Source organism: Mustela nigripes, chromosome 1, assembly GCF_022355385.1.
Source record: "Mustela nigripes isolate SB6536 chromosome 1, MUSNIG.SB6536, whole genome shotgun sequence".
Lineage (NCBI taxonomy): Eukaryota > Metazoa > Chordata > Mammalia > Carnivora > Mustelidae > Mustela > Mustela nigripes.
In genome coordinates, this window is record NC_081557.1 from 174,856,834 (window position 1) to 174,876,002 (window position 19,169).

General features: G+C 37.9%; 1 protein-coding gene across 19 annotated transcripts in view; it reads left to right on the plus strand.

Annotated features, from left to right (window-relative positions):
• Nucleotides 1–19,169, plus strand: part of ANK2 (ankyrin 2) — a 323,814-nt gene that overhangs the window by 259,764 nt on the left and 44,881 nt on the right. For 6 of the 19 annotated variants that reach the window (XM_059377509.1, XM_059377466.1, XM_059377432.1 and 3 more), the window contains 4 exons: nt 3,184–3,286; nt 3,938–4,041; nt 14,937–15,161; nt 17,785–17,939. In XM_059377509.1, the coding sequence (XP_059233492.1) occupies nt 3,184–3,286; nt 3,938–4,041; nt 14,937–15,161; nt 17,785–17,939 (587 nt within the window). Of the gene's footprint in view, nt 1–3,183; nt 3,287–3,937; nt 4,042–8,647; nt 8,684–14,936; nt 15,162–16,687; nt 16,787–17,784; nt 17,940–19,169 lie in introns of all 19 variants that reach the window. The other 13 variants (XM_059377418.1, XM_059377417.1, XM_059377490.1 and 10 more) reach the window with 4 other exon arrangements.

The window sequence follows — 19,169 nt, forward strand, 5'->3', positions numbered from 1 at the left end:
GCCACAGAAGCTTTTCCGTGCATTAAGCAATTGAAATTTTTAGATATTTACTAGTTTAATAAGGTTCAAAAGCTTCATTAATTAAACCTCTAATACCACAGCTTACTAAGATAGTGATTATTACATTTTTTGATGAAATTACAGACTGCCTATTATGTGTCCATAAAGTAGTTTACTGTAGTGCAGAGAATTAAAATTTAAGACCATAACTTTTGGCACAGTCCTTCATTGAACAGCACATACAGACTTCTATAGATATGTGTTATTATGAATTTATTAACTGAATGGGATGACCTCTGACTTAATGAACAAGAAATGTTTTGGATCATAAAATATTTAACCTTGTTTCTGATGTTTTAAGTCAGGATAGAAAATTTTTTACTCAGAGACTTGACTTATTCCCAATGTTTCTGCTGATCATTATTCCATTACAGTAATTTCTCTACTGCTGGAATATTCTAACTTTATTTATTTAAGCGAGTTCTATATATAAGAGAAAAGGGCAGTTAGAAACTATAAAATTGATTAAACATTCAATTAGCATTTTAGAAGGCAGTAAACAGTAAGCCAGGAACACAGCAGTAGAGATAGTTAGGCATAGTTCCAACTCATCCCTTCTCCCTGGCTCCCTCACTTCCCAACTTTTCTCACTCCCTGTCTTCAGATCCTGATATTTTTCTCTCTCTACCCTAATCTCCTTTTTGGTTCTAAGTCAGCTCTTTCTTTTTTTCCTTCTCCCTTCTCTTTCTTTTCTTTCTTTCCTGTTGGGACTTTAAGAAGGACAAAAAAAAAAAAAAACAACAATACCCCCTTCCCCCTCCTGATTCAAACCAATTGAGAGAGAGACCTGGGTATCAGGTAGATAAATACCAAAAATCCACCTTTATTATCGGCATATTGGTTGCAAAATACAGCTCTGCGCTTAGAGCCAAACAAGCTCTTTCATACCTCATTCCTACGGAGACAGACATCCACCCAGCTATGGTCTCTCCCCAAAAGTGGCAGTTGGGACCTGGCTGCGTTTTTTCCAAGTTAAGACCTTTGCAGTGGTGGCAGTTATGTCACTAGGCAGTTACGTCAGTGACTGGGTCTCTACTTGCTGTTGTGAGCGGGCATGTCTAGTCCTATACCTCAGTGCCTCTTGCTCCTTTTGCACTGTTTATCCCTATCAATTTAAAACCTTTGCATGTAAAAAGTTACAGTTTGGATTTTTAATCCTAAAGCCACAGACAGAGATTCAAGTTTAGGCCAGAGTCAGTCCTACCAGCCTGCAGCCTGTTCATGAAGTGCACCATCAAAACCCAACTGCACACCTGTAAAACCAGCCCCAATATCGATCAGCTGCCAAGACTGAAAGCCCTGCAGTTGGGTACAAGAAGACATCTGGGTGGCCCCAGCCTTGGCTGCTGGAGTCTCAGTCTTCTCTAAGACCCTGTAAAACATAAAATTGTGAGTTACCAAGTTAGATTTAGATTTCATTTCATTATAAGCTAAGATTTGTACAGGATCAGTCAACTCCTTTAATTCATGTCACTTGCCTTCTAATATTCCAGATCTGTTTTGGGGACATAAAAACTACAGCTAGGAGTGCCTGAGTGGCTCAGTCGGTTAGGCGACCTCACCTTCTGCTCAGGTGACGGAGTCCCAGGATCCAGTCCACATCAGGCTCTCTGCTCAGCAGGGATTCTGCTTCTCCCTCTGACCTTCCCCAAATCTCATGTTCACTCTCTCTCTCTCAAATAAATAATAATAATATTAGAAACATTTCTTAAAAATATTTATTTAAAAAAAAAAAACTACAGCAGAATAGGAAGGAGAAGGCCCTCAATTATTATGAATTATCTACCAAATGATGATTTCCTCAAAGATAATGGAAGTTGGCTATATTGACACCTCATAAAAATGACAGTATACAGCTTATAATATTAGGTCTATTTGAAAAATGAGATTAGCTTCTACTAAGAAATATGCTAACCAGACACTTAGTCCATAATTCTACAGTGCTTCACTGGCCAAATACCCACTAGCTGAAAGTAAATGAAACTTTGCTTCTATAAATATTGTGAAAGCTTGCATATCTTTTTCCCTATGGGCTTTGGGCTACTATTTTGAATGTGGATATTTAATTCCTGGACCAATACGAATAAAATACAGCTTCTGTGAGACATCAGTCTATTTGTCATTTGATCGTACAAATTGATTAAGAAGGAATGAATTGCACTTATGCAAATGTCAGGTTTTGCCCATCACATTTGCATCTGTAATTCAGAACTTGGAAATTCCGACGTATTCAAAATATAAACCCTTGATTCCCAAGGCCTAAATCCCATGTTGAAGCCAAGCCTCGTTTTCGGTTGTGTCTCTGGCAGTTTGTTTCTGTGCTGACAGATGTGTTTGTGTCCTGGGCTGGTGCTTAGACTCAGTTTCTTGCGCTCTTGCGTCTTATTGCCACAGCAACCAGCACTCTTTGTGCCTCACTCACCACACAGAGGACGTGCAAAGGGAACAATGCCGCCCTTTGAAATAGCGTTGTTGGAGACACCAGAGACAAACAAGAGGAACTCCACTTCCGCAGGAAGCATGCCTCTGGCCGCAGTTCATTTCACTCTGTACCTTCCAGGGGAATGCACCCGCGGGCAGTCGCTCACAGTTGGACAGGAGGGGAATGAGGCATGCAGAGAATGGAAAATGAGCAAAGAGGAAACCCGTGCTTTCTTTCTGTGCTCTCTGAGGGTGGTCTCGTTCCCCCTCTTCATATTTTTCTTAGTTGCAGGGAGGTTAACGTTTAACACAGACTGAACCAGTCTATTCTGGCATAATTTCCTGTGTGAATCTCTGGTCCTGGCAGTAAGTGAGCTAGAGTTTGCTGGTTTCAGACATTTCTGGGAAGAAAAGAAATCAGATTAGAAGTATCAAATTTTAACTTCTGGATTCCCTTGTGCCCTTGCCATTGAGTGCTAGGAACCAGTCAAAAGATGTGTTCCTTTAGTTGTTGGACAGAGAGGTAGGGTGACACAGAGACCTGTGTTTCCTTCTCCCACCGTTGCAATTCGTGGCCCCCTGGAAGTTGCACCGTTAGCTAATAGCGCGCTTTTTTCACTCTCCTGCTCGGCTCACCCTTCCATCCTCCCAACCCTGCTCCTGCCGTTGCTATATGACCATGGCCTCCTGCCAACCTACCAGCCTCCGATCCTTCAGTTCCGACAGGTCTCACACCCTGAGCCATGCCTCTTACCTGAGGGACAGTGCCATGATTGACGACACAGTTGTCATCCCCAGTCACCAGGTATGTGACTTTTTACTTTGACGTTTCAGCTTTCCGGAGAGCTTTCCGACGGTACCTGTTGCGGGAAATGTCCAGAGAAAGTTTTTCTGTCTGAAAGGGAATTGTCTTAATTCAGTTGACAAGCTGGGATAAGAGTTGGAGGGCTTTTCTCAAGCGATATCTGTATGCGGCTTGTTACTTCACCTAGACTGTATTCTTCTGTGGAGATTAGATGTGAAAATGAATGTCTTTCTAAAAATCTCTGGTAAAGGAAAAAGTGAGATAGGGTGCATTGAAGGTAGGAAGTGAAAGGTACCTGTGAAAATATACCTTGTATTTAAAATTGTTATCTGTTATTAGAAAACCATTAGAGATTGTTATGGAATATTTTAATCTTAGATGTGATTTTTATCAGTTTTGGCTGGTTAGATGTAGAGAAGTAGATGGGAATACCTGCCCTTTGCCATGACGATTACACAAATGTGGTCTATGTCATTAGTATAATTTAAATAGCAATGTGTTATAAAAGATACATTTTAATGGCTCGGTCTTCTATTTTTAAATGAAAAGATGGTAATATCACCTTCCTGTGATACCACTTTTTAGAGTTCATTATATTTTATTTAAGTGAAGGAAAGTATTTTTATTAAATCCACTGCTCTCTGTATTTAGGTGTCAACTCTAGCCAAGGAGGCAGAAAGGAATTCTTACCGTCTCAGCTGGGGCACTGAGAACTTAGACAACGTGGCTCTTTCTTCCAGCCCTATTCATTCAGGGTGAGTAAATCAATATTATGTATCCAGATCAAGAGGTAAAAAGAGATGAGTGTGAAAATAACAGCTTTGTCCAGTAGCTTTAGCTGATGGCTAGCTTACAGGGGAAGTGACCTTTGTTTAAACTTGTAAATAACAAAGTTTTATCCAGTGTGGACTCTACCTACACAAATGAACCAGCAAAAAAGGTTGAAGTCAGCATAGAAAAACTGACTGTTGTTTTAAAATAACTAGTAGAATTGCATCAGACAGCTTGCTCACTAACCAGAATAAACCAGTGGCCTCCTTACTGTACACATTTTGTCTTAAAGACACCTTAGAAAGAGGAGCAGGATCATTTGGTTTCTAGAAAGTTCTATGTACTAAGATTAACTGACTAGTTTAATAAATGCCTTTTCTCACATATCTGTGCATTTAAAATAATGATTATGGAAGTTTGAATCACACAAATATATAGAGGAGTTCATATGCTGTTTGAAGTAGAGATACATCAAACAAGATGACTTAGCTTCTCAGCCACCTTCTAAAAGTCATCCAGCTAATATGTATATCACTACTAAAGAAATGCTGCCTGTTCATATAAACTCATGAAAAAGTAGGATTTTGAGTTAATAATTTTAAACATACTTAAAGAGGTTTATAAGGTGTAAGAATTCAATTATGCAGAAAATAATTTTCTTAAGGAGTTTCAAATTGTAATCCTCTTGACAATTGGGTTTTCCCTGACATTTTGGTAGTTTCAACCTGTGTAGTAATTTTATTATTATATACAAACTTTGAAAATTGTTTTTACTTAATCACTGTCATTTTCCTTTTTAAAAAGCCCCACTTTTATTTTATCTGTGCAGTACTTCGATTTAACTTACTATCCCAAACTCTTTGTCCATAATCCCCAGAACTAATTTGAGTGGTAAATAGATCCTTTCTTGTTTTTATTATTCTAAAATATTTTCTCAGAAAAACATTTAAAGATACTTGTCACTGGAAATTTGGGACCTTTTAGTGTTTTCTACTATAGGCTCCTTGAATATAAAATTAGTAATACCAATACTGAAATTAATCATAATATTCTTTTCTTTGTTAAATAAGTAAAAGCCAGTATCCTGATGCAAGAGTCATTTCAAGGGAATAAAAACCAAGTTAAACTCATCCAAATTTACTAACATATTTTTAGATATAAAATGAAATAATTAAAATCTGACATCTGTACATTATTCTAAAAGCATAACATTGCATTATGCTACTAAATTTCTCAACCATCTTAAGGGGGAAAAGAGACTTGGACCTACAGTATCAGAGGATAATAGAATCTAGAAACCATAATAAAATATTTGAAGACTATATCGAGCCTACAAAGTGACAAGATTATTTTATGCAAAGTGTGATTAATTATCAGTAGCCGAATTTGCAAGAGTCAAGGTGTTAAGTGATAATCCTTCAGTTTTCAAAATAAATACTTTACTTTAAAAAAGGAATTTCTTAGAATCTTTTAACTGCTGAAGGGCAATAAAATACTCAGCTTAAGTACATCAATATGCAAACTGATTGTATAAAATTAGATAAATGCATAAGCAATTCTAGTTGATAATGATGAAATAAGAGCATCCAGTGGTTAGAAGTTAACCACTTGTTGAGATAAGGGTCTTTAAACTCTTCATCTGTCATACACCAAATTTTTTATAAACTTCAAATATGACTACTGATTGTAAATAACTTCAACTCTGGCTGTACATTAGAATCACCTTGGAGCTTTAAAAAATGTACCCAGGCCCCAACTCAAACCAATTACAACCAAATCTCTGTTGCTGGGGCCTTACCACGGGCATTTTCTACAATCACCAGTAGTCCAAATATGTGTGTTTTATGTATTTGCCACACCATTAGAAAGGAACAAATTTGCTTGATAAAGCTTTGATTGTTGGGGAGATCTAGGTAATTAACGTATACCTAGTTCTTTCAAAAAATTTTTTTTAATCACTTCCATTCACTTATTTGTTCTTCCCACATTGTTGAATTCTACAAAGTACCAAACAGTTGTGCTGGGCAGTAAGGAAAACAGATAAGCAAGATCTAGCCCTTACTTTTAAGAAACACACCTCTCTGTAGTTGGAAGATGATCTGTGGGAGAGAGATAACATGGTGGTTAAGAGTGTGCTTTGGAGTTAGACCAGTCCTGACCCTGACACTCAGTATGTGAAACTGGGCAGGTTCTGTAAAACATCTGAGTTTGTTATATTATGGACCTCATAGAGGAGGTTTGTGGATTAAATGCTTCTTAAATAATTAGCATTTTTCCTAGAAAGAGTAAGTGCTCAATAGATTATAGCCATTAGTATTTATACAACCCTCATATACATCTTCCAGATTCTTCACCAATTCCAAATCAGTTAAGCAGAATGTATTCTGAATCCTCTAAATGACAATACCACTATAGTACAATTTATAATAGTAACGTTTAACCTGTTATTTTTATCAGGTAATCTGTCACCTAGCGGGGCCTCTAGAATTTGAACACAGTGCAACAGATGACTCTAATGGGATGAATACTTATGTTGAAAACACAAGGATTTTGAGTGTCATGGTGTTTGAAAGCTACTTGTTCATTATACATGATACACCTGTGTAGTAGTAGTTTTTATGTATTTTTTAAGGAACTAAGTTTTTCCTTAATTAATTTGGAGAATTTTTAAGCCACTTCAAAATCTGCCCAAAATGTAAGAAATAAATGATTTTTAGACAGAGGAGATAACAAAGTCAGCTTTTTTATGCACATGCTATTGAGTTTGTGGATAATGTTCTATTTGATCCTATAAAGGGATTTTTGAGAAATTGAAGACACAACTTTTACCAATAAGCAGTATTAGTAATTTTATTTTTCCAATGACTAATTGTCCATGACTACAAAAGAGTAGGTATCAGTGCTTAAAAAAAATCTGTTCTGCCCAATATATACAGCCAACATCCAGCCAAAGAAAGGCTGACAGTAAAAATTTTTGTTTTTGTTCTTTGGATTATTCACTGATTCACAATCTAATCAATAGTCATTTCTAGCATCCCAGTCATGATCATACCAACATAAGCGTGGGCAAGAATTTGAATTTTAAAATTCTTCTCCATTTCAGACATGCATAATGAATTAACAAATGAAAGGCACAATTTCTAGTAATAGTTTTGTAATTCATTTTAAATGTTATTATTTCAGTGGTGTTATTTTTATAGTTCCTTAATGCCAGCCTAGTGCCAACAATTAAATGCTACTTCATGATGTTATGTTACAAAATATTATAGTAACTAGAAGTCCATAAGAAAGTGATCTTTTTAAAGGACTTCTTTTTCATAAAAACATGTTGACATTTACGCTGTGAACCTAAAGCTACTCGAAAAAAATAAAAGCAGTTTAAAAAAAACCTGTGAAGGCAGTTGGCTCAAACAGTGGAACTTGATCTTAGAAAATCAAGAAAGTCAAGACTGTTTCCCATTTTACAGTATTAATATTTATCACCTACCTAGATCAGTTAATTTAGTTGTTTATGTATTTCAAACACCCTAGTTCTTTTAAGGCACAGGAAGGTAAATTCCTTTGGATGAAGAAAATTATTATTATTTGTTAAGATTTTATTTATTTATTTGAGAGAGAGAATGAACGCACATGAAAGGGGGAAGGGCAGAGGGAGAAGCAGACCCCTTGCTGAACAGGGAGCCTTATACCAGGCTCCATCCCAGAATTCCAGGATCATGACCTGAGCCAAAGGCAGTCACTTAACCCACTGAGCCACCCAGGCACCCCAAGGAAATTATTCTTTAAGTGTCAAAACAAGTGTTTTGTAAGGTTGGATTTCTGGTCCATGAAGCATGTATCCTTTTGTATATTGTCAGGTGCTGAAAATGCAAGTGAATTGTATGAAAACTTAGGGAGCGTTTTGCAGAAGAGCAGACTTGGGCAGAAGAGGCATGAAAGGACTGTAAAGTGGGATTAGACAATATGATTAGTGAGGACGGCAAAGCACAAAGCAGGGAATGAAGGTCTTAAGAAAAGCCCTCTTTGCATAGTTTTTTGTTACCTACTGTAGGTAATTCATGTTACCTGCTCTACCTCAGAGTAAATGCTACTGTTTGTGATTGAGGCTATTCTTTAAATTGTGCCCCTTTTGTTTGCATTTCTTTGGTAGAAGCCCAAAAGGGCGTTACCGTTATTTTGAACGTATTAAAAAAAGGATGAGCGAAAAGTTTGGAGACAAACTATGCCCATCAAATAGAAGACTCTGGGATGTTCATTGTAAGAACCCTTGATGTTTTGTAACCTTGTAGACCCTTAAACTTGGTCACATGGCCTCCGCAAGCCGGTACTGAATAAGGCTACAAATCCAAATCCAGAGATTTTATCATATCCCCAGGTCCCTCAACTGGGAGTCACCGTGAACCCCCATACCTTGCTCTTCTCTCCGCATTTGCATAGAACTATATCTCATTTGTATTTCCATCTTTTTTTCAATGAATACTGTATTGGTGTATAAGTAATATATTTCGGTTGAAAGTCACTTCTGATTTCCTTCTTTATATTTCACTTTATCCATTCCTTCTCTGTGCTGAAGTATCTGTTCTGTTGCAGCCGCTCCTCTCCATGTCTTGATCGTGACAACAGCAGGTGAACTTCTGCATAATTCCTTCTCTGACCATGTGGCCTCCCCTTCTGCCCCTTTCACCATCTCCTTCTGCATATACCCCATCTCAGGATGCTTTAGTGTGAAGATACCTAGCCAGAGAAAGAGACAGATTTATATTCTCCAAAGCGTGGCCATTGCTGAATTCCCTTTCTCTATGGTGGAAAGAAAGTGGGTCCTTTTTTTTCTCTCTTTGGAAATTAGGCGGGGTTGCACCAAAATTAATGTAGACCTACTGTGAAGGCCTATTTTGGCCATGGGTCTCCATGTCTCCATTTCTTTTTGTGAGAAAAAGTGCTCCATAGAGCTGAAGAATGTCATTTCCGGAAATTATGCAAATTGGGTGAGCTATTCTAAAGTTCTATTAAAGGTTATGGTTTTAAGTGTCACTTAGCAGGGTTTGTTAGTTTTTTTTTTTTTTTTAAGCTATATTCTAGGTGACTCAAAGGCTGAAAGTTTATTAATAGTGCCTTTCCTTGCTACCACAGCTTTAAGTGAAACCTTTTGGTATTTTGGAAATTGTGCTATAGGGTGATGCTAGTCAGTGTTCTAAAAATATCTATTCTTTATATTTCAGTAAGGTTAGTTTTAAAGGTTCTTATCAGACTGCTGATGCTAGTATTTTTATTATACAGTCATGTACCATGATGCTACAGATCATCTACAGATAACACAATTTTTATTTCCCACTTTTGGAAATTTTGTATCCTTCCTTTTACTTTTTCTGAAACACACACTAAATATTATGTCTCTGTACATGAACACAGTGGGTGATAAATAATTGGTGATTTTAACAAACTAGAACCAATTTTTTTCAAAGTGACTTTACATCCGTTTTCAGTCTAAGGAATTCAGAGGATGAGGAAAGAATTAAAGGAATTACAGAGGAAAAAGAACTCATGATGTTTTCTCACATAAACCCAGAAATCAGATTTAATTTAAGGTCCTCTTGCTATGTGTATGTGGATCACTGAAGCACCCTGAAGACTTTTTTTTCCCCACTATTTTCACCCAATAACTAACTCTGAATGCTGTAATCTCCTCCCTGTCCCCACCCCATGGTCCTGAATGAATTAAAAGTAAACCTAAGGATTAGTAACTTTTGGGGTGGAGGACGTTGTCCTCAAAAAACCAGAATCATTGTTTTCTGCTGCCTCCTCTGAAAGCATGTACCTGTTTAGCTAATCAAATTGTGTATTTGCAGGCAAATCATCTGCATAATAATGGTGGACTGCTTTTGCTTTTTATTCTTTTTAAATTGTGATAACACTGTATTCTCACAATTTAGAAAAACGTCAATAAGAATTTCTATTTTGCATGATTGCTGAATTTCCTTTGGAGAGTAAGATATGCAATTAAAGCTGAGTATATTCTGTGATAAATTTTGTCTGTACAGTCTTCAGTCAGTGTTGAGTGCAATGTGTGTACATATTTTCTTCAAAACTGTTCGTTGACTGTTTTAACCGTACAGCAAAAATAATATATTTTTCTTGGAGTAAAAGCAGTTTATTTTCCAAATAAAAATTCTTACAAAGCATCTGACAGTTATGAAACATTTCAGTAGGTTTCCTAACTTTAGTTAACAGGAAATGGCACATAGAATTTTAACACCAGATCACCATAGAGTTTATTTGGCCAAAGTCTCTCTCTCATTTTGTGGATGAGAAAATTAGAACTTGAAGACAGGAAGTGACTTGGTTGATGTTACAGCAACAATTCAAGACAGAGATCTATTTAATGGTAGCTGGCATCCAGGAGAGAGCATGGTACTTGCCGGATTTTGTGCTCTGTGATCATAGTACCTTTATAGCTTACTTAACTAGTGAAGTTCATAAACTAGTAAAAATTCCACTGTCACATTAAACTGCTTTAGCAAAATTCCCAGTTCATTTTAGATATCCGATAAAAGTTAGTTTCTTTCTTTTTTAGGTATTGTATCGCACTGTAATTTTTAAGACATTTGAAACACATAAAATCATCTGGGTGTAGGGCAAGGAAAGTGACGGGAACAAGCATTTATTGAATTATTACCGAATTCTAAATTCTTTTCCCAGGCATGGTTGAATCCTCACTGCACCCCTAGTGGTAATATTATGATTCTCCCTCATCGACAGACAAGGCTTCATTCTTTAAGCTCACAAACAGCAAAGCTGAGCATTAGTCCCTACGCATATCATTTCCTCTGGATGTATTTAATTACATGTTTTTACTTTAATTCCATTTATCTCCAAATGTTTGCAGGTTTATCTTGTCCCCTTTATAATCTCCTGAAGATATGAGAAAATCACATTTACTTAATCATCTCTAGTATGTGACTCATAGCTTCCAGCCCTGCACTTTTTCCTGTGGTACCAAAAAGTAAATGGTCTCTTACAGTCTGTTTTTTACATCGCAGAATAACCTTACTAATTCTACCACCTATCCAAATGGTGAAACCTTCTGATATTCTGGTGTTTTTAATAGAAGTGTTCAAATGCTTACCCAGTTGTATATTATAGACTATTGGGATTGACTAGCATGGTTTATCTAAAAGACATTCCATTAGCACTTGAATCATTATTTCTCTTATTCCCTCTTATTTGAAACAAATCATTCTTTCAGTGTACAATTCTGCATATTCAGCTGTTTTGTTAGTTGTTATTCTGTAATTACATTATTTGAGTCTGATTTCTATGGAGTATTTTCTTGCTGAACTTTCTCTTCATTTTGACAACTAATTTTCAGTTCTTTCCTCTAACCTTTCTGTTTCTCTCTCGACCTCTTTCTCTTTTGCTTTCCTCTCAGCCCTCCAGCTTCTGACTCTCTCTCACTGCCTCTTCCTCCTCTCCATCTCCCTTCTGCTCCTTCTACTCTCCCTTCTTCTCTGGCTAAGGACAATTCTCGTACTAAAACTTGTCACTTTTGTTAGTCTGTTAGTTCCTTTAGTTAATTGAGAAAGACACAAAGGCTTGTTTTCTTTGGAAATGTGATTTTTCTTTTCTCCGAATTATGCAGATTGACACCTTTCTTTTCCCAACTTGCTGTGAGTGGGTGCAGTGTTTAGGTATTACTTTCCAGATCTAGAGGATGCTGAGACTCTTACAGTTAAATATATCTACTTGCAGATTTCAGTCTTTAAATTCTTTTATTTTGATTTTCCAACCTTTTTTCTTTCTTCATGAAATTTTCACTCCTAATGGAATTGTTTCCTCTGTTATATTTGAACTCTTGATTTTGGTTGCTCCCATTTTCTACCAATCATCTGTCAGGGGAAATAAACATATTGAGTCTCTCTTTTTTTCTTTTTTTCATATCGGATCTCTTATTTGGGAGCAGGAAAAGACCTGTAGAAGAAGAATATTTAACATTGAGTGTAGTCCTTCCCAAAGATTCTGCTATTTTTTGAGCTGAAATATCAGTGTAGTAATTTGAATGAGTTCTGACTGGATTGGCTGTCTAGAGTCCAAACAATTAAATTACCTTCAATTTTGCTGCCATTTCTCTTTATTAGAGATAAATATATACAACCTCTTACAACTTGCTCTTTTTATTCTTCCATTCATTCAATTATTCAACAATTATTTATTGACTGCGTACTACGTGCTCCATATACATTGTGCTAGGTGCTGGGGGAACATCGTAAGAACAAGGTCATGGCCAGTATGTTACTTACATGGTTCCTGTATGTGGTCATAATTCACTTATTGACCAGGAAGCAAAGTAATTTTGAGTAAGAGTTGCTTGGCAGGAACCATTATGTTTTCACTTTCAGTATCCTTAGTTCCATGCTGGGCACCCACCAATACGAGGGTAACAAACATTGCATGCTTCTCGGACAGGGGAAGGGAAATTACGGAGTAAACCAGAACAAAAGAGGATTTCAAAAGGAACAGTCAGTGACACAGAATCAGAGAAAGGAATCAAACGTGTAGTTATTGAAACACTGTTACAGCTAAGAACATAGCTACTGTCACTCACTTGTTTTTAGAAGATGCACCCCTAGAAGTCATTCAACATGTTCTTCTAGTTGGGGACATCATATAGGCCATAAGTCATCACTGGAATAAATATAATGGAAATGCAATAGCGTGTATTGTAAGTGTGAAAGCTTCCTAAATGCCTTCAAAAGGTAGAAAGACTGGTAAAATTGAGTAGATGTATTATAATAATTTCTTAGGAGTTTGAGTCCCTGTTTTGTTCATCAATGGTGACAGTAATCAAAAGATGAAAAAACAGTTAGGGAAAGTCGGAAATACTGAAACGCATCTCGAGCAGCACTGATCAAAACTCAGTGTCTTTGCCCCTAGCTTTTATAAAAATTGACATTAATAGCCTAGTCCATTCAAAAAAAATAAAATGGAGAAGAAACTTTTGTATTCATCTAGACATGTTATCAGTTTTTTCCCATCCTTTTGAGCAATACTACCTTTTAAAAAACTAATATAATTTTTTTAAAGAATCTATACTTAGACTAGTAATAAGAAAAGCAACCAACCTTTTTTCATTGTGTTTTAATAAAGACCAGAAACATCCACTCTTGAGTACTAAAACCATTGATTATACTCCCCAGTTTTTGCCCTATGCTAAAAACTTAAAAGGCTGGTGTGAATGGTAGTTCTAGGCTGGCTCCTGCATGCGGGAAGGATGGTGACGGCTCTTCTCATGGTCTCATTCTGCATGATGGGCTTCAGGAAGGCACTCCGGCTCCTCTGCATCCATTTTTATTACTAGCAACAGGATTTCTGTTGAATAGCATGCTTCATGAGTTCTGTGTAGTGCGATGAAGAAGATGCTAACATATTTTTCATCACTTGTCAAAAAATAACATCAATGTATTGTGTTTCTCTCCTATAACTTAGTTGGATAAAATATCTTCCAAATGTTTTAAATGTTGTCATGGATGCAATATCTAGATGTGGTGAATCTGGTGTAGTTCTTGGGCTGGTTAAGCTCAAGTAGATCCGTAATACACCTGTATGTTGCTTTCCTCTTTGTTTGGCGTATAAAATCTTGCAAATGCGATGAAAATTGGGAGAGACCAAAATGTAATCTGTATAAGGGTATATACACTGTTCGTTTGTGTCTTTGTGTGTATGTGTACAACACTCGGATTGCCTGGTTTAATTTTCAGTCCTTGAGGAAGTGAGTACCTCCAAGACTTTAATGAGTGTTAGGACTATCAGAGTGACAAGAAGTCGAACTAAACTCTATCAGGATCCATGAAGACCATCACACAGGAGATAACATGAAAGTTTAAAACTAATCCTTTCTCTTGGTACTCTTAAAACGAGGAGTCACTTGGATTATAGTTCTTTTATGCATGAACAAGTAACTTAGTAAAATAACAAAATAATAGTGCTAGAAGCCTTTACATTTCTCAATTTTTAGCTGGGATTTTCCACATTGAGATTTACTATAATTTGGAAAATCATGAGGCACAGATCTCTTCCATCAGCAGGAGCCCAGGGTCTCTCACCTCAAAACACAGAGTGGAGGGGATTTATAATCCCACTTCCTGCCCATCCCATCTTTGCTTCAGTTAGACCAAGATGGCAGAGAGCTTTCTTAAGTAGGAAGTCCATGTCAACCAGTGCTGATTCTATCTAAAACATTTAATTTTTGCTTTTCCTTCTTCATGAGAATGCAGTAAGTTAATAACCTGCATCCTGGGTGAGATGACGTTGGAGCAGGATGTGTGAACACGAGCCTGGTCTTGGGAGAAGGCCTATGGATCTTTTTTTTTAAGTCCTAGAATTATATTAAAATGGGTTGGACAAGATATAATTTTGAAAAGTCAGGTTGGATTAGTTTAGAAAAACTGCAGTTTGATCTCTCCTCTCTACTCTATCCTTACTATTTCCGCATGTGGATTTTTCAGGACATACCTAGACAGAAGCAGAGGTCTTTGCGTTTATAATGAAAGAAGACTCATCAGTGTTCATTATATAATTTTATTCCACTTCCTAAGTCAATTGGACAGATCTTTAATTCTCAGTTTGTATTTAATATCACCGTTGTCAACAAAAACTAGCAGAATTCTTTAGGTACAGATCAAAAGAATGCAAAGGCTAAAACAACGACACAACAGAAATAAAGGCATTAGCATAAAGTGAAAGAACTCTTAAGGACAAATAATGTGCCACCATGCAAATAAATGAAAAAGAACAAAGAATTAGGAGAAAAAAATTAACTTGACTAAGCTCGACTGTCTGCTTCCAGCATTTCAAAACGCAGCTCATCTTCTATTTTAATTTTTAGTTTCCTGGTTAGTTTTATGGTGGATGCCCGAGGTGGTGCTATGCGAGGATGCAGACACAACGGGCTCCGTATCATTATTCCACCTCGGAAATGTACTGCCCCAACTCGAGTCACCTGCCGTCTGGTCAAACGCCATAGACTGGCGACAATGCCGCCAATGGTGGAAGGAGAAGGCCTGGCCAGTCGCCTGATCGAAGTTGGACCTTCTGGTGCTCAGTTCCTTGGGTAAGGGTTTCTGCTAAACCTCCCACTTAGTCACCGATGAGCTTGTGCCCTCTACATGAGATCACTAGGATGGAATGAAAAAAGGTACGTCGATAACATTATAAAAGAAGATTGGCCCCTGCAAAATTATTTAAAAAATGGGAAGTAGCACCTCAGTGCTTGACTCCAATCACATGCCTCTTATTTTAAGGCATTAATGAGTTCGACATTCAGGTGAATTATGATTCCCTCTCTTTGGATGGGACACTAGCTTCTAGGCTCCCAGTGTGAATAATCATGTTTTAACTGATGGTAGGTATTTTTGTTGTTGTTGTTGTTCTTAATTCTGAGATTCACATGGTAAAGCCCTAAAGAAAAAGCACTACCCTATTCCAAACATACATTTAAAGTCCTGTGTGGTTACGAAACAGAATGATTATCTTTGGAAAGCAGCGTTGTCTTTATAAGAGATCCAAAAATTTACTCCATCTGATGTGTCGTTTCTGTTATCAAAATTGCTATCTTGAGTCTTAAAATTATACCAACAGTCTCTGTAGTTGTAGTTTTCATTAAGACAACAAAATCCAGACCAACTTCTGCCAGGCTCATTTTAGCAATTTTGAGCAGGGATTGGCATTTCTTCCTTCTGTTTGTACCACTGCTATTATATATGAAGTGGTGTCTCAGTGTGCCAAGAAATGACTGGCTACTGCTGAAAACCAACAAAAGGATCAAGTTTTGGAGGGGGACAAGTTTCAAAATATTTTGAAACAAATCAATATTGTATTTAAGTCTTGTCGTATCAAGTCTTTGTGCTCAAAAATTGGGAGAAAATCCTACTAATCATGAACTCTTTGCCAGGGTCGTTTGGGAGAGAGGATTTGCTTTAGAACTTGAGGAAACGTTCTAAAGCCTTGTAATTTGGAGCAAATGATTAGCAGGTTGCTGCAAATTATGTTCACACCTGAAAAGGGGTGTCTGTATTCCCCAATTATAGAAGCCACCTCCCATGTCCTCCTAAATCACCAGAGACTTAGAAGGAGCCTGTGAAGTTCTGGGTTGCATCGGAAATGCCAGTATGGTTGGAGTAATTGCCCAACGATCCCTTTCATCTTCTGTACCAGGCCCTTTCCCCTCCCTTATGCCCACGTAGTTTTAGGCTTTTTACTAAACTTCCCATCTGTTGAGGAATATCCATGAAAACATCTGCCCTCTCTACAGAGTCAGAGTTTTTATTATATTCCCAACAGCTTTGTCTTTCCTGTGGAGCACATTTTTTGTTTATTTTTTTTTTGGCTCGTGCCCTGGCAGTGAACGTAACTAGGGACAGATCCAACAACACCCAAGTGTCTCCTTCCACGCGCCTCCATTGTACACTCTGGGTCTCAGTTCCTTGCTCTTTGTGACCAATGGAGGGGGCAGAACCAAACGCAGTGTGAAACCAAACTTCACCCTGTTGATCAGCCGGTGACGCCGGGGTTCTGTGGAAAACAATACCTGAAGCTTACTTATGTTCTTTCTTTCACTGCTGCTTTGGATGTACTCAGTAAACTTCACCTGCCAACGGCTCCTCCCCCACTTAATGAGGGAGAAAGTTTGGTCAGCCGCATCCTTCAGCTGGGGCCTCCTGGAACCAAATTCCTTGGGTAGGAGTGACTTAAAACAAATCGATGGCTGCTGGCCCCCATTCTTCTCCTCCTTCTGCAATATGATTTCTCTTTTTGTCATTGTACCCATGACATGTCCCTCCCTATGATTTAAATTCTGTATAACCTATCTTGAGTGGACCATTTCTGACCCTTGTGGTATGTGACTTTTTATTTTTGAGTGATGTTTTTTATATCTTTTCCCTTAAAGTGCTGTGACCTTCATTTTCGTTTAAAGCATGAGATCTGCCTAGTTGTACTCTGTGCTAGTTATGATGTTGTGATAATAAATTCGAAGTCTGTATCAAAGCAACCTGGACTGAAAAATCAAAAGCCTCTATAAATTTTGAAGTGAATGCGACCTAAAAACTTCAGGGCTGTGCATGTTCTGGATCCTGAGTCTAATAGGCATGGGACACAACTGGGCTATCTGCTGAGGTGCTCAGTTAGGGCCACACTGTGTACACATGCCTATTGTTTTCTTGAATGAAAAAAAAAAAAAAAAAGAAAAGCAAAAAACCATGAGTGCATGTCTCTTTAGTTCCTGAGTAGTTAACTTTCCTGACATCTTTTCATTTACAACACATCAAATTATGCAACATTTGAGCCATTTTCCTTCTCAAACCATTTTGTCATCTGCACCTTGTAGAAAATGTTTTAGGAGACTGGCACACATCATGGATATGCATGTACATTTCTTTTGGTTAAATGTGTTATACTTACATTGATCAAAGGAGAAGTTCCAGAATGCCACATGCACTCACAGGGAAACATTATTTGGCTTAAGGTAGCAGCATGTCCCTAAGGATTGGTGCCCCCAAGGTGGAGTGCTACTGTGTGACCATATCCTAGCCAGTGGGCTCTGGAGGACAGCCTGCTATGCCCCATCCCGAGAAAGAGAACAATTCCAGGTCACTTTGCAACAGACAGAGTCAAGGTGCTTGTCTTGCTGTTGGTTAGCTCTTGTCCACACTGAATGTTCTGCCTTGCTGTGTCAGGCCTGTGATCGTGGAGATCCCCCATTTTGCTGCCCTTCGAGGAAAGGAGCGGGAACTGGTGGTCCTGCGCAGTGAGAACGGGGACAGCTGGAAAGAGCATTACTGTGAATACACTGAAGATGAGTTGAATGAAATCCTTAATGGCATGGATGAAGGTACTTTGTATTAAGGATTTTAAAAGCATTCTAAAGAGGAAGAATTTAAATGATCTGTTTCTTTCTGATGACCTAGGGTGGTGTATATGTGTATGGGGCAGGGAGGGGAAGGGGGCTTGGGTATGTGTGGTCTTTGTGTTATTTTAGTGCATTAGAGGATAATATGATTTCCTTTTAAAACTTTTTATTAAGGAGATAATGAAAATTAAGTTCACTCAAACTTCTACATGTAATTCAAGCAAGGCATCAGCCAGGGTAGAATTTCATATACACACCTACACATAGAGTTAAGAATTTTTTTCCCCCCCATTGGGACTTTGATCTCTGTAAATCCCAAATCCAGCTTGCGCCATCTAGCCACAGGTTGAAATATCTCAGTGTGACTGAAGGGAATTGGCTCATTGTCTGGCTTCCTTAGGCTGCACAAAAATACCAAGATTTTTAAAAATCTTTTTAAAAAAAGATTTATTTATTTATTTGAGAGAGAGAGAGAGTATGGGAGAGAGAATGAACGAAGAGTGAGCAGGGGCAGAGGCAGAGGAAGAAGCAGACTTCCTATGTGGGGAGCAGGGAACCCTATGTGGGGTTCCATCCCAGGACTGTAGGATCATGACCTGAGCTGAAGGCATGTGCTTCACTGTCTGAGCCACCCAGGCACCCCATGGTTCCTCTTTAAGTAACTACACAAATAGGGCAAGTTCTTTGCCTAAGCGCCAAGAGCAGTACAGAACTGGACACACAGTGGTCTGGCAATTTGTCAAGTTTACCAGGCTTGTAGACTATAGCCAGAAGCTTCAGGCATGGCTTCCGAATAGTAAATGTAGCTGAACAGCAGCCACTTTAGTATTTGTTTCTGCATCCTGCTGAGGTGGAATAACCCAAGAGGTTGATGGAAAATTATGCCCTCTAGATGCATAGGTCAGTCCTTTACAAGGAGGATTGAAAGATCCGACTTCTTCCTGATAAAGCTTGTTCCATGCAATATTTAGCTGTTTCTGTTTCTTGGAGCCATTTCCTTTGTCTGCATTTAGGTTTAGGATACTTTCCTCTGAGACATACCTGTCATTAACACTGCCACAAGCACTGGCGTCTTGTCCTTCACTGAGTACTCGTATAACTCTCCATAGGTGTATAAAACCTGTTTTAAAACAAAGAATCAAATTTTTATATTTTTATGTCTCTGTGCTTGAAAATGCATTCTTTTGTATGTATGTGCTAGTGTTTGCAGGT